Source organism: Lineus longissimus, chromosome 12 (assembly GCF_910592395.1).
Source record: "Lineus longissimus chromosome 12, tnLinLong1.2, whole genome shotgun sequence".
NCBI lineage: Eukaryota > Metazoa > Nemertea > Pilidiophora > Heteronemertea > Lineidae > Lineus > Lineus longissimus.
In genome coordinates this window covers 11,954,856-11,969,227 of record NC_088319.1, presented here as the reverse complement: position 1 = coordinate 11,969,227, position 14,372 = coordinate 11,954,856, and the positions used below count along the sequence as shown (strand labels likewise).

The 14,372-nt window shown below is 42.2% G+C and overlaps 1 protein-coding gene across 1 annotated transcript in view; it reads left to right on the top strand.

Annotated features, from left to right (window-relative positions):
* The window catches only part of LOC135497016 (arylsulfatase B-like), a 64,583-nt gene that overhangs the window by 4,357 nt on the left and 45,854 nt on the right, over positions 1-14,372 (top strand). The window contains exons 9-11 of the mRNA XM_064786660.1: positions 466-648; positions 1,245-1,480; positions 2,171-5,528. Coding sequence (XP_064642730.1) covers positions 466-648; positions 1,245-1,480; positions 2,171-2,343 — 592 coding nt within the window. The 3' untranslated portion in view covers positions 2,344-5,528. The remainder of the gene's footprint in view (positions 1-465; positions 649-1,244; positions 1,481-2,170; positions 5,529-14,372) is intronic.

Here is a 14,372-nt window from a genome sequence, read left to right as displayed (position 1 = left end):
TATATCGACGAAGTCCAGCGGTAGGTTTGCGGCCAGTTAGGACCTAAAGGGATTAAATCTCACCCCCCCCCTCCACAAACTATGCTCATATAATCCTTGAAGTAAGGTACATTTTTTCCTGAGTGTTGTAAAAAGGTACGGTCTACCTCCTGGTCCTTCAATAACAGACTCGGTCAGCGAACTGTAAAAAATTCTGTTATGGGAAGGCGGATCATTCTTTTGATCACTGGGTTGCCTTCAGAAGCATACCGTGTAGTAATTTCAGACGACAAAGTCACAGCCAAAAGACTGGACAAGACACATCTAAGCACTCAGTTGGGCGTCACTAAAATCAAAGTCAGCGTCGCTTCAACAGTATTATAGAGGAAAACAAAGTTTTTTAAAGAGAGTGGGGTTTTGATGGTCTGAAGAAATGCGAAAAGTCCACGGAGGCCATTGTATTGTTCATCAACTTATACATTTTAGGATGATGCATGCAGTGGACTGGTATCCAACAATCGTCGAAGTAGCTAAGGCAAAGCTTCCCGATTACGACATCGACGGGACCAGTTTATGGCAGGCGTTGAATGCCAACCAGTCATCGCCGAGAAATTCATTTGTTTACAATTTGAATGTTAAAGGGCGGGACAAGGCGCAAGCGGGAATAAGGTATGATCATCACGCTGTTCATACTCGAGTGTCACCGATCTTAGCTGCTAAGAAGACGACACAAAGCCCAAGACAAACCATGAAATGATAGTCGCAAAACTTGGTGTAGGCAACCCATTGTCTATTAAAAACACAAAATACGCCTATTTTTCTGATTTGAAACGTTCTACAGTGCAATAATGATGGATATAAGGAAACCAGTTGATTTGCTGGTGAACTATTAATTTCTTGCGTTGTGGAGACGAATGCATAGTATAACACGATACAGGCCGATATACCGTCGTTGTGAGGACTTGGGATTGATGTTCACCGCCGGTATGTCGGCATGAACATGATACGCAACTATTTTAGTTGGATTATCGTGGGTGTGAATAGCCATGGTGTGTAGGAGAGTTTGAGAAGGGAGCTAAGTGCGTTTGCCGATTTCAACAGTCGCCGTCTTCTACCAAATACTACAATCCTTTAGTAGGAATGCAGAAGAAGTGAAAGGAATACTTGCTCAGTTGCCTCACATGTCACTTAATACACAGTAGAGTCTGGTTCACACCGCCTCAAATAGTCAATCATGATCACTTAATCATAAATTTTTTTTCCAGAGTTGGTGATTGGAAGCTTCTCGTTGGTGACCCAGGGCCTGCCGCTAACGATAACGGGTGGTACCCGCCACCTGCAGTCACGGAACATAAGCCCTTCGACCCGGAGGGAGAAGCCTACGAAGAAAACGAAATCAGGATTATGACGGACATGATGGACGAACATATGAAAGTATCAAGTGTTCGGAGGGAATCCCGGCCAAAGAAAATACCAAAGTATCAACTCTACAACATCAGAGGTATGTATACGAATAACCAAAATAAGCGTCAGTACATGAGAAATTCAGGCAAAATCTGGCACTTAAAAAGAGTGAGCGGGTTTTCACTTCAGTATGCTTGTTTTTCTGTTTCATTAAACTTTTTTTCTGAAAGTTTTAACGTCTTTCAAATTTTTAGTTTTTAGGCGGTTGAAAAGCCTGTCATTCGTAAATTTTGGCATTCGCAATTAATTCCTGGTGCGAAAAATCTTATCCGCCACGTGCGTACACGCCGAGTTCGAGTTTACCCCGCTATCAAGACGCAATGTCATTTCCATTGTAGTAGCAGTTACGGGCTAATCAAGCGCCAACAGCGTGACGTCATCGTGTAGATTTTCGTCTCAATTTCACGCATCGATAACCATCCTGAATTACCGGGTTTGGGGGTTATACAGCAGTCAACCATCACTAAAACTTTTAGCCTATTTCATGGGGTTCAACAATTTTGACTGCCTGACTTTCTCATGCAATGACTCTTTAAAGCGTTACACCAAGTCAACTTGATAAAAGGCTAGTTGCCAAAAAGCTAGCGGCCGAGTGTTGTGGTAATCATACAGTTGCACTGTATTTGCCGATCCAGAGTATCTGATATATAGTGATAGGCAAAAGTGATTAGAGATTTGTTTCAAATACTTTTCATGATAATGATGACTGTGGTTAACTTTCTTCCAGATGACCCAACGGAACACCACGATTTGTCACAACAATTCACAGTCGTGTTGGCCCAGATGATAGCCTTCTATGAAAAGTTGGCCGAGACGGAGACCGAGGCAATGGATCCCCCGGAGGTAGAAGGATCCGATCCAAAATACTGGGGCGGGATGTGGAGCCCAGGATGGTGCTGACCCAGGCTTTATTTAGATGACTATAGGGCCGTTTTCACGGGACCCAACCGATCTAAAGCGATCAGGATCGATCTGGATCGGTTTAGATTGGTCTGATCAAAGTACGAGAAAAATACGAGATTTTGGGTTTATAATGTGAACCGCGAATCTACTCCTTTTAACTCCTATTTGCACAAACAAGTGCTCCAAGCAACTGCTTTAATTCATCACGAAATATCTTCAGCGAACTTGCGTAAATTAGAAAGTTGAAACAGTAATTGATCATTGAAAAAGACGTGCAGAACAATGCTACCATAACTAAAACTTGTACCTCTTCGGAAGTCCATCCGATATATACGCCAAGTAGGAAATTGAAATAATCGGCGATGCCCCAGGCGATTATATAAGGTAGAGTAGTAATTAGGTACAGTAAGCTCACGAAAAGAAGGCTGATGAGACTATTGGCGTCAGCCTTATTCACGAGTGCCTTTGCCGATGCTCTACGGGCAGACCACACCCCTATGATTATTAGAACGTTCAGCACAAGTATCGCTACGCAAGGAAACATGAATGGAACGATGTGCTCATTGACTTGAATCAGTAGGTACCTCTCTACGTTTGTGAACTCTGGGATGTCGAAGAAACACCAGAGGATCTCGGTACCAGACAAATGGGTAACTTTAAAATAAGCTAAGATGGGGATGTTCACGACAAGCATTGTTAACATCATCAAGCAAATTGCAAGTCGACGTCTCCGTTTCGTCATGAGAATATGTGTATTGAGCGGGAACCACACTCCGAGACATCTTTCTAGGGAGAACAATACTATGAGGTAAGACGATGTGCATGAGCTGACGCGGTATTGGTAGCGGAAGACCTTGCACACGGCTTGCGCTCCGATCGAAAATGGAGATTCGAAGAAGAAGTTCCCGGTGCTGATGCCGAGTATGCCGCTGACAACCCATGAGTACGTCCCGTAGATTAACGTAGACAAGTCCGCGGCTGCCAGAGGGGCGAGATAACTCACCGTAACCTGATCCTTTCTGCGAATTCTCCAGAAAATAACGATTGACAGAGTGTTTCCAACGAGGCCCAGGATGATGACCACACCCATGATGTACTTGTTGGTAAACTCTGTCAAATGACTTATGATTTGAAACAGGGAGGATAGTTTCTCTGGTGGCAGGGTGGTTGGGCTTGAAAGTCGCATCTCTTCCATGGTCACCTGCAGTCCAGTTTGTGTGAACCTACCGCGCTACCTCAGTTCGATGTTTGATTGACTACTGTGTGGTTTGTTAAATCTACTTCAGCACTTCCACCATAGGGGTCCTTTATGTCAGGTCTACAGGAGAAAGAGCTGTTGCCTGTGACAATAAATACTTGTATACGCAGGTTATTTTTGAAAACTTCCTGGTCTTCGAGGGAAATCGTACGAGGATTAACGCCGAGCAGATCGGAGCAGTCATCGGAGTATGGAGATGAATCCAGCCCTGGTTGACGCTATTGAAACACATCATGATAATACGTCTCTAAATCTGGCAATTCCATTTTATGGTTTTATATTCGTTTCAATTTTACATCTTCTATTTGCGTACTCTTTGAAGTGATTGCTTTAGTTGTGATGTAACTTGATGGAAGGCGTTATACCTGCAATGCAGCAATACAGCAACTTTCTGCATGGCAAATATTCAGTTACGGCAGGCGAAGCAGGTCAGTGTTTCTGATAAAAAAAAAATCCTCATAAAAAAATCAACTTAAAAAGAAGGTTAGTACATGCAACCATGCTCTTGCCTAATGCTGGAAGTAATGATTTTCTTACGTGTTAATGAGTTACGTTCTCTTATCCTTACCATAAGCCTATTTGCGCGTTTAGACTGTACAGGATATGGAGAGATAAAGCAAAAAAGAATGGCCAACTTTGATTCCATCGCACGCCGCTGCGTACCATTCAAGTCAGCGCTGCGTGAGTCGTCGAGTCAACCATGCTCAGTTGGAGATCGTCGCCGCAAAAGGTGATATCGACGAAGCGATTAATAGCTGTGAAATTGCTTTGGATATCGCAATCGGGTAAAATGTTACGTTCATGAGATTTTTGATACTAGCTTTTTTGGGGGAATGTAAACTTGAGGTGCAAGGAAAGAGGGAATCATACTTTGTACGGACTGATGGATTTTACGCCGAACATCGTCGGTTGCATTTTAGTTCGAGGTGGATGAGATAATCAGGTGAAGTTTCGCATATTGAAGGCTAACTATTTTGCTAAATTCAAAATCATAGTCCAACCATTGCTTACTGGCTACGAGTGGACATAATTCTGTTTATAGCATTTTCGGGCCTCTTTGGTCTTTTTGTGCTGCTAATGAGTTCTCAGTGGTTTTTGAGAGCAGCTTTTTATTGTTCTGGTTGACTTTCTGGTGATACGCTGAGGATAGTTTCGGGACAGAAAGGCTAAGTGATTGACAGATTGGAGTCTCGTAACATGTAGGCAAAGTGATTGACATATTGGAGTCTCGTACCAGACAGGCTATGTGATTGACGGATCGGAGTCGACACATCCACTATCGTTTTAGTTAAAAAATTAAATCTCGAAATTGGTTTGACTCCTTCCATTACTGATGACTTCTTCTGGCAGCCGGTAGCCTGTTAATGGTAGCTGAGAGAACTGGTAATTACCTGGTGAGTTTATCGCCACGGCGAACCATTATAATAAAAGGTGTCCTAGTGAGGCGCGCAGAAAGATTTTCGCTTGGAAAACTATATTGATTCCTTGCCAAACTGCTTGACTGCTCCGTTCGACGGGACCAGAGTCGCTCCACCCTACGGCAGTCGGTCGGCTCGCTTTTAATGCAAAGTGGCCTTCCTATCAACTAACTGGTTAAGTTATCTTGTGGGTGGAGTATTAGCGCATTGGATACCTAAGTTTCGCATCAGGCTAAATGAAAAAAAAATCTTACAGATAGTTTATGAGAATTTTGGTTGAGATCATAACCGCGATAGACTTTTACAAATTGCAATAAGCAGTATTTGTGGACGTACGCTCGATATATCGGCAGGCAGACTCCTGTCACTCGCTCAAAACAAGTGTATCACAGGGATATTTATTTGATTTCTTGGATAGCTCTCGCCGTTGGCAGAAAACCTCTTGACTCGCTGGTTGGATACAATGATTTGATCGAAGTGGTAAACTAGAACTCCGTGGGATTAGGGTAAGTCTGGACAATATTTTCTACCATTGCATGCAGGTTAAGAGTATGAAGGTATTTGTTGATTTCGGCACTTACATGTTTATCACAACTTCTTCTGTTATTGTTTAACCGTCAGCTGACGAATGGCTCCTCGTTGCAAAAGCGGAAACAGCAGATTCTGAGGACTGAGCCAAAGGCATCGCCGTTTTGGCTAGAACTTGAACTCCTGAAGCAATTACTTCGCATTGCTACCAGAATTACGTTGGTACATCTATACGAGAATGTCGCTAAATATTAACAGTTTGTGACAAGGCTACACTGAAGAGATGAGCCGCAATGCTGTTGGTTTTTGAAAGGGTTTTATTGTGAACGGTTGCTTGGAATTGCATATTTATATTATTTACATCTTAAAGGGAGACCATCAGGTTGGTGATCTACAGATGACCAGTACTTGCAATTAGGGAAAAAGATTTGTTTCGACTGAGTGACAATAGGATTTCAATACTAAACGCTGAGATATGATCATCATAAAGCCACCTATTGGCCAACTTGCTCAACCTGCTATGGCCCATACTCTCAATTTAATCTTGCCTCTTCCACAAGCCTCCCTTTGATAAAGACACCTCTAGCATTTCACAGTCGCCGATCCTTGAACGGACACCAAGCAACCGTGATTGATGTCATGACTCCGTCATCGCGAGCGAAGCTCTGATCCTTGGTAAACCGCATAGATCAAGTCAGCTTTCCGAATCGAAAGACGCCCTAAGATCATTTTTGATCCATGATTTAATGCTACAATTTGACTGCATACTCTAAATTTTGGGTCCAACATTTATATATAAATCAATCTGACAAGTTCCAACATTCATAACGAGTGTCTCCGCCAGATAAAATAGTTATGGTTATTCATAAAGCGAATTGCTATCAAAATCAACATGGATGATAAACTGATGTGCGTGCCGTTACGTCACAGTGCCATGAATATTTTAGAGCGGTTTGCTCCGTCCGCACAAATGTAGACACTGCAATTGAGAAAACAAATCCAGCATTTGCCGCAGACGTAAATTGGAAAATTCAAAAGAAATGAACATTTGTCTATTTATGATTAACGACAGCGATAAAAATACCTTGTACATGTATTTCCTTTTCGTCCCCACGTTTCGTTCATAATGTCTTGCAATAAAATTGTTTTATCGTTTCCGCTGATTTCATCACTATAATTTTTCATAACTGATGATTACGGCGCTCCGGGGTCGTTGACACTATGCGTTAGTGTCATCATGATGAAAGGCGGGTTTCGCAACCCCTACGACCGATGACTACACAGGGTCTGTCAGGTCATCCAGCTATGTGCTAATTCATAACACGACACTCGAAAGTATTCTTCTACTCTTTATAGTTGAATGAGGAATCGGGGGAACTTTCGAAAGAAGTGGTCGATAAAGTACGTATACGAGTGTTCGAAAAAACTGGATCACTGGTCCAGGACTGCTGGATTGACTGGACTGTGACTCATGGATCACCACCGCCTGGATGGATTGCCCTATTCCCTTACCTACACCGCCATGTTCTTCAAGTGCACACACTGGCATTGCATACATGGATTATGTACATACTTCGTTCTTCGTCGCTTCTCGCAAGGCGTGCGAATCCTTCATGATAGCAATGCACTGGGGCCGCAGAGAGAGCACCTGCGCTTGGTCGCTTGTCAGGAAGTCTTTCCCGTGTTGGGAGGATAGACTAAAGCGACCGATTAACAGCGCCGGGAAATCTGCAAGACTCTCGGGCGCTGCTAAGTGCATTTATCTAAGAATGTTATCTTCGTTTGTGGTTGGGAAAGTGATGGTCAAATCTCTAAAATTTGCATGCAAGACAAGACTTCTTTTCAATGATGTCAACTACTAGTAATCCCCCCCCCCCCATCATTCGCAACATCGTTTTCAGCCATGTTTGAGGGCAGAACACTGATTTTTCACGGCTGACTTCGCTGTATCAAATGCTTTCACGGCCATTTGGACTTCCTTTCCTTTGTCTATCCCTCCAGCATGGTGCGTAGGTGATGACGTCAGGTGAAACCACTCCTGGTGGAAGAGATACGTCTGAACAATAATTCTGCAAGATATTGATAGCAATTGAAAAGGATACTATGCATCTTTGTAGTTATTGCAGAGTAAAGAGTGGACCGTTTTTTATATAATTAGACAGTATGATCTTGCTACCACCATTTTAACGAAACACGATCACATATTGTCTACCACACCAGCGAATTCGGTTGTTTGCTTACATCACGCCACTGTTATCGGATCTTTTATTTGCAAATTGTACTCTTTGGTGGAGGCAGACATTTGAGAAGCAGATAGCAATCCGCCTGTAATTAGAGAATGCACTTTTGCCTAGTTGAGGTGGCAAGGACAACAATAATGCAATTAAATTGGCGCCCGTGCACATGCCAAGATTAGCTTGACAACAATTGCATCTTGAAACTCTTGTATAGGATTTGTGGAGTAAGTGGCAGTGTTGGTTTGCAGAAGTACCGACTATCCCATTTCTTTGTCCTTCCAAGAACGTTGGACGATTACTTAGGGTCTTATGATAATGGCATACAAAGATCTAAAGCCAAAGGTCTCATCTGCAAATCTTAGAAGCTTCTCAGTCCGAAAATAGGTTGTAGAGCTGTAATCCCTAAGTATACGGTATCACTAATGTGTGTATCCGATTATCGGATGGGAGATATCCAACTACCTAAACCCAGTGTAGTCTTTTATCCAAATCTTGGTATCACTGGTTCGTTGGGGGCAAAACTGAGTGCCGCTGGAAGAAGGGAGACAGCAAGTATAAATCGGATATTAAGTATGCTTAAACCATCCAGCTACACACCTAGGACCCATTTTTTTGCAGTTAAAAGAATTCAGGCCAAGCCCTAGACACGGTCTATTGTCTTGAAACAAAGCCCGTTTGCACCTAGGCCAAAATTCGCATTGTTCTTATCTCTTATCACAGGGTTATCGGGGCAAATCTTGATAAAATCAACCCCCTCGAAACTACTTTCATGATGGTCGATAAAGGTCAAAACTGGCAAGGGCAAGTACACGTAATGGCATTCATATGTGTGTTTGGTGAAAAGACTGAACGATTTGGGAGAAATGGAGTTATGATTGCACCATCAAATCTCATTCAGTGCAAATCGGCAAGATAAGGATTAATTGTGATGTCTTTCCATACAACAACAATGGCTATAGTGCTTTGTTGAAGTACCTGGGAGCAGTTCTATATATTTTCACATCCAACGTAATGTACTTTTGTGGAAAATGTGAAGGGGGATGGAGCAAAGACTCTTTAATATGTGGCTTGGACATATTGGGGTAAAATGTATTCGGAATCGATGTATTGCTCTACTCATACTTGCATCAGCCGAATTGACAATTATCCGAATTCTAACTTAGTCTGACGCTATTCTCCCTAACCATTCGACAAAGATTCCACTGCTTTGCCATCGGCTTCAATTGGCTTCTATTTGTTGGTTGATAGTAGGGTAATAATCTTATATCCCTTCTCAGACGGCGCGTGGGTAGGGGTGTATGTTTTCAAAGAATAAATGTAAAAACTTGAGTTCCTGGGTAAGTCGTGGGGCTTCCTTTTTCCTCTAACAGACATAGCCCCTGGGCACGATGTGAAATATGGCTACACGGAGTACGTTTATGAAGTGTACTTTACTAAGCATGAATGAATAATGATAATTCAACGTGAACCCTTTGATGGTAGAACGATAGATCTACGTTTAGGAGCAAAATACCCCTTTTGAAAGTTTTTACGAGGAAGGATCAATGGATTATACATTCACTTGATTTAGGTGAGGGGTTTTAACGAGACGTGTGTGTATGCTGTCACTAAGTGAATCTATAGAGTCTGGCAATTTGCCAGTGAGTGATAGACGAAAACTTGGATTTGAACATCATTCGGTAAAACGGCTGCAGCTCAAAACTTAACTGTTGTTAAGTATCGCGACAAGCCCAATCCCAAAGATCTACATAAGGGCGGTGATTTTTACTTTGAAATATCTTGTCTCGTTTAAGAGAAAGAGGTCTTCAAATTTGGCGTTGCCAACCAAATGTGACTCGAACAGTTAACTATTCAAGTTCACACCACCAAGACGGGCCACCTTCGGTAGGTGTGACTGCGCGCAAGAAGCGGACTAGTTGGCCGTGTTTTGAATCTATCCCCGACTAAATGTTTGGTTGGTGTCTTGCCTGTCTGCAGCATTGTTTGCGAAATATGTAGTTTTTTATGTGCAAGAAGTACCCCCTCCCGACACCTCTAGCGCTCGGGTATTAACTAGCTCTGGACTTGTATGCAATGAAGATATTTTATTCGGACGGAAGGCAACTCATCGCAAAGAACGCCTGAATGTTCAGCGGTAATGGCCCCATAGTGATACTTTTTACATCGATTCTCTTTCAAAATCTAGGCATGCCTGTTCCCTGTGTCTACATTATGCACACATATTGCCAAACGATTAGAATTCGTCTGGTGCGCTCCTTAGAATCACATGGGAGTTTCGACAAACTTTCCGCTCCTGGTTGGTTTATTTGCTCACGACATCTATAAACACGGCTCCTCTCCGGCCAGTGGTTGCTTGTCCCGGGGGATCTATCGTTCGTAGATTGATACTGAGTGACGGATGACTGTTGGAAGTCTATGTCGCGCCAGCTCTACATTTGTGTATTTGATAACTTCGTCAGCAATTGCAAATCTACATTGGGGATGGCTGTCTTTGTTCCCCGGATCCTATGTTTTCCCTATACGATAAACGACCACATTTATGGTTGGTAAAAATGAACGTACTGCGGAAAATTACAGGGATGATGTCGCGCCATCGTTGCAGATAGAGGCTAACCTACATCATGGTTTAGTTCAGCAAAGTTCAAGTTAGTGCAGGCGTTTTCCTACCCACCGCGTTACTGAGAAGTTAACCTCAATTTATCAATATCTCCTGCATGATTATCTCTCATCGCGACCGTCACGAATTGGTAATCGTTTTATCAAGTTCTTGGCCGTGGTTGATCAAATTTCTCGCCAGCAACCGATGTGTGAAATGTACGGACATTGTCACCATGATATGGTATTAGTTCACTCCGCAATGATTTGATAAAGCTCACAATTGAATAAAGTAAAGCCCGTATCATATATTTATATTTGTTCAACTTCTGTCAGCTGATACTATCTTATCGCTGACTTGATATATTATTGAGCGAACCAATAGTTGTAATGATCAGGAGGAGAAGAGAGAATCGATGACTCTAGTCTGGCGCCTAGTTCACAATACCTTAAAGCCCCATTAGCGCAAATTGCATCATGATGGTCACTTTTATACGAGCAGGGCATCAGAAAGATACACTGAACGATCTTGGTTAATGGCAATAAGCAATGTTGTAGGTCCTTCTTTTATCCTGTCTTTTACTAATAGGGCAGCCTCAATTTAATGAAATGCTGGGATTCCTTTAGCCGACCCAAATACGGGATTTGCGATGCGAGGGTCGGCATCTGAAACGTGGAAACTGCCGCAAACGGGCTTCGCCCATTAAATAAGAAAAACCGCAATCATTTCCTTCACTATGTTCCATTTTGATACAGGTACCAGCACATTGTAATACATCTAGGAATAACATATACTTGAATATGAAAGCTTGCTCAAAGTTCCCAACAATTTTGTATTTGTCATCACATTTTCAAATAGTGTACAAATCTAGTCGTCGAGGCTTACGTGTCGCTCTACAAAGACCTACGCCGTTCGATAAGTATTTGAAATTTGTAGATGAAATTGAAAATTTGAAATTGTGTATTCATAAGTACTGAGTATAAATTTCAACACTGGCGCTGTGTAGACAGTTATACCAAGTTTCAGCAAATCCGTATTCATAATAACTGCATTACGTCATTGTATATAACTGTATTTATATTTTTCTGAACCAGCAGTAATGTCGAACGGCGTACGTCTTTAAGGGAAATAGCAAGACCTGTTCAAACTGTCGGGGCGTTGATGAAATGATATTAAAAAGTCTGCCAATCAAAAACAAATCAAAATAATACTCTACTTCCGTCGCATGCCTGTTTCTTTGATGTCTGAAAGTGGATAATTAAATCATAACTGTTGATTGAGGTTTTAATTACTGACAAAGGCTAGGTGGTAAAAACGCAATAATTCAATGCCGATTAATAACGTTGAATTAATGGAGTTTATATTCTCAATTCTTAAACATCTCGATTACAATGGACCATATTTTACACTGTGTAATGCACTATGCACCTACTGTGCCTCGTTTTTTGCGGCAGTAAGTCACTAAGTTCCACTGTACCTGGTGTCTCGTCGGAACGCCTGATCAAAAGGGCGACTAAGGCTAAACTGTCAGCCTCCTCAACCTTTGTAAACAGTACTACCACGCTGTGGATTAAAAGAAATGCGAAAAGAAAGAAATTTGCTGCAGGTCGAATGCACTGTGACTTTCCGCCTGGTGGCGACTTCAACATTTGACATTTCACGTCAGAGCAATTATTTTAAATCCCTAAGGGTATGGTCGTTTCATAGTCTAGATCTTCTGTGTGACATTTCATACCTTACGCGTTTTCCCCTGTGCCTCGCAGTTAAAGGCATTTCGGCCGAGCCTAATGCACGGTCTATTGTCTAAAAACCAAGCCTGCTCACACCTCGGCCTAAATTCCCATTGTTCTACAGTCTTGTCAAAGGGCTATCAGGGCGAATCTTGAAAACATCCATCCCGCGAAATAGCTTTCATGGGGGTTCGATAGGCCTAGACCGCAGGGGTTTATAAACGTATTGTAGTCAAACAGGGATAATGAAATAAGCCAAGAAAATACCCTCGACGTACAACATCATCCTTTCTTTGGATGGCGTTAGTGAGGTTTCATTTATAATATAAATGGTCGGGTTGGTTAGTCAAATGTTAGTGGCTTGTAGCAAGAGACGAATATTTCATAACCGAATGTACTGATATCAAGAGTTTTCTTCAACAATACTGAAGGGTTTGCCTTAAAAAAATGTATGTTTCTTTCTTGATGAAATCGGCCATTTTGGCGTGGATTCATTGATGCCATGACTAGGGGTAGGCCTTTCGTACTTATTGGTGGTCCTGGGAAATAAAAAAGCACTTTTACAATGCCGTTGTACAGTTATTATGCATACGAATTTGCTGAAACTTGGCAGTATTTGTATATCCGTCTACACAACGGCAGTTGTTGGTATTTATATTCAGCCCGTATTTACACAATTTGAATCTTTCAAATTCAATTACAATTTTTAAATATTTAACGAACGGTGTTGGCCTTTAAAACACCTTCGGCGAACTCGACAGGTTGATACGGACTTGTTGTTCATTTCCCTATTGTAGACCTTTTGTGAAATCTATTACAAACTGATTTGGTCACATTTCACAAAAGGTCTACAATAAGGAAATGAACAACAAGTCCGTATCAACCTGTCAAGTTCAGATGCGACAAGCGCCTAGTTTTGGTAGAGCGGATCACAAATGTACTCTGTTCTCCTCAGCATCACTGTCTGTGAATTAGGCCTGATTGGGCTGTTGTATCTTGTAACTGCCATATAGAATAATGTATATCACAGTAACTGTTGTATAGTCAGTCGTACAGTAATGATAGAAAATCCATGATTAAGAAAATCATACATTTGCCAAGTTCATTTCTATAAAACATGGAGATCTTCATTTGGTAGTCTAAGCAAGCTACTCCTCGCCCCTTGGCTTTGTTTCTTCGCCGTGATATGTCGAAGAGTTTATAAATTATTTAGTGCTGTATTAAGGAATCTAGCCAAGGGCTATTTGAAGCAGTGGCGAATTTTACAGTCTGGCAAATTTCCCAACGAAAAGTGCGTCGAGCCTGACAAATCCGAAAAACTTGACAATCGACACCGCCATCGATAGGAACTTCATAATTGGCATCGTTAAATGAAGAAATGCTGGTGTACCAGTAATCAGTGTCCCCAGGAAAATGTGTCTTATCATATTTTTCGATGGCGGATTGGCTACATGCGATAGGAAGATGAACGTTGATAAAAGAATGCACGGTTTTTCCCTCCGACATTTTTTATGGCGTGAGGACGTCCGTCGTTTCCAAATCCAGCCTGTCAAGGTGTCAAGATAGGAGCGGCGTAACAGGCGAGGGCGAAGCTACGTAGCACCATTAACAGCGCTTGGCCTGAATTGAGGGAGGTATGTTATGGTCTAAGAGCTCTCAGAAACAGTCGCCCAAGAGTTGGTCCTTCTGGTGTACCAACATTCGTACTCGGAATATTTCACTTTCGACGGCGCAGGTTTCCGGCAATCCTACTGTCAGGTCCTGCTATGCGGGTTTCATCCAATCCTACTATCGGTTCCTACGCAGGTTTCATCCAATCCTACTATCGGTTCCTACGCAGGTTTCATCCAATCCTACTATCGGTTCCTACGCAGGTTTCATCCAATCCTACTATCGGTTCCTACGCAGGTTTCATCCAATCCTGCCATCGCCCCCTTCTGTCATGCATACCTTAACTCCGATTAATTCCATTTCATCAACCAGATCATCCTTCATCTATGAGCGACAGGACAAGGCCGATTCACTGCGTCCTGAGTGTATGAATACCCTGATAAACATCGCACGCGGTATATGTACACTCTCGTTAGTACATTTTGTATAGCTTACACATTATAAATATGTCACCTGTCAATTTGTCGGGTCTTTTACCGCTCGAAGCTCAAATAATCAATTTGCATTTATATGATCTTTTGATATTGTCGAGGCTGTCACAGATGTATCCGAACTTTGATGAGAGGTAATTTCATATTGACTTTGCGC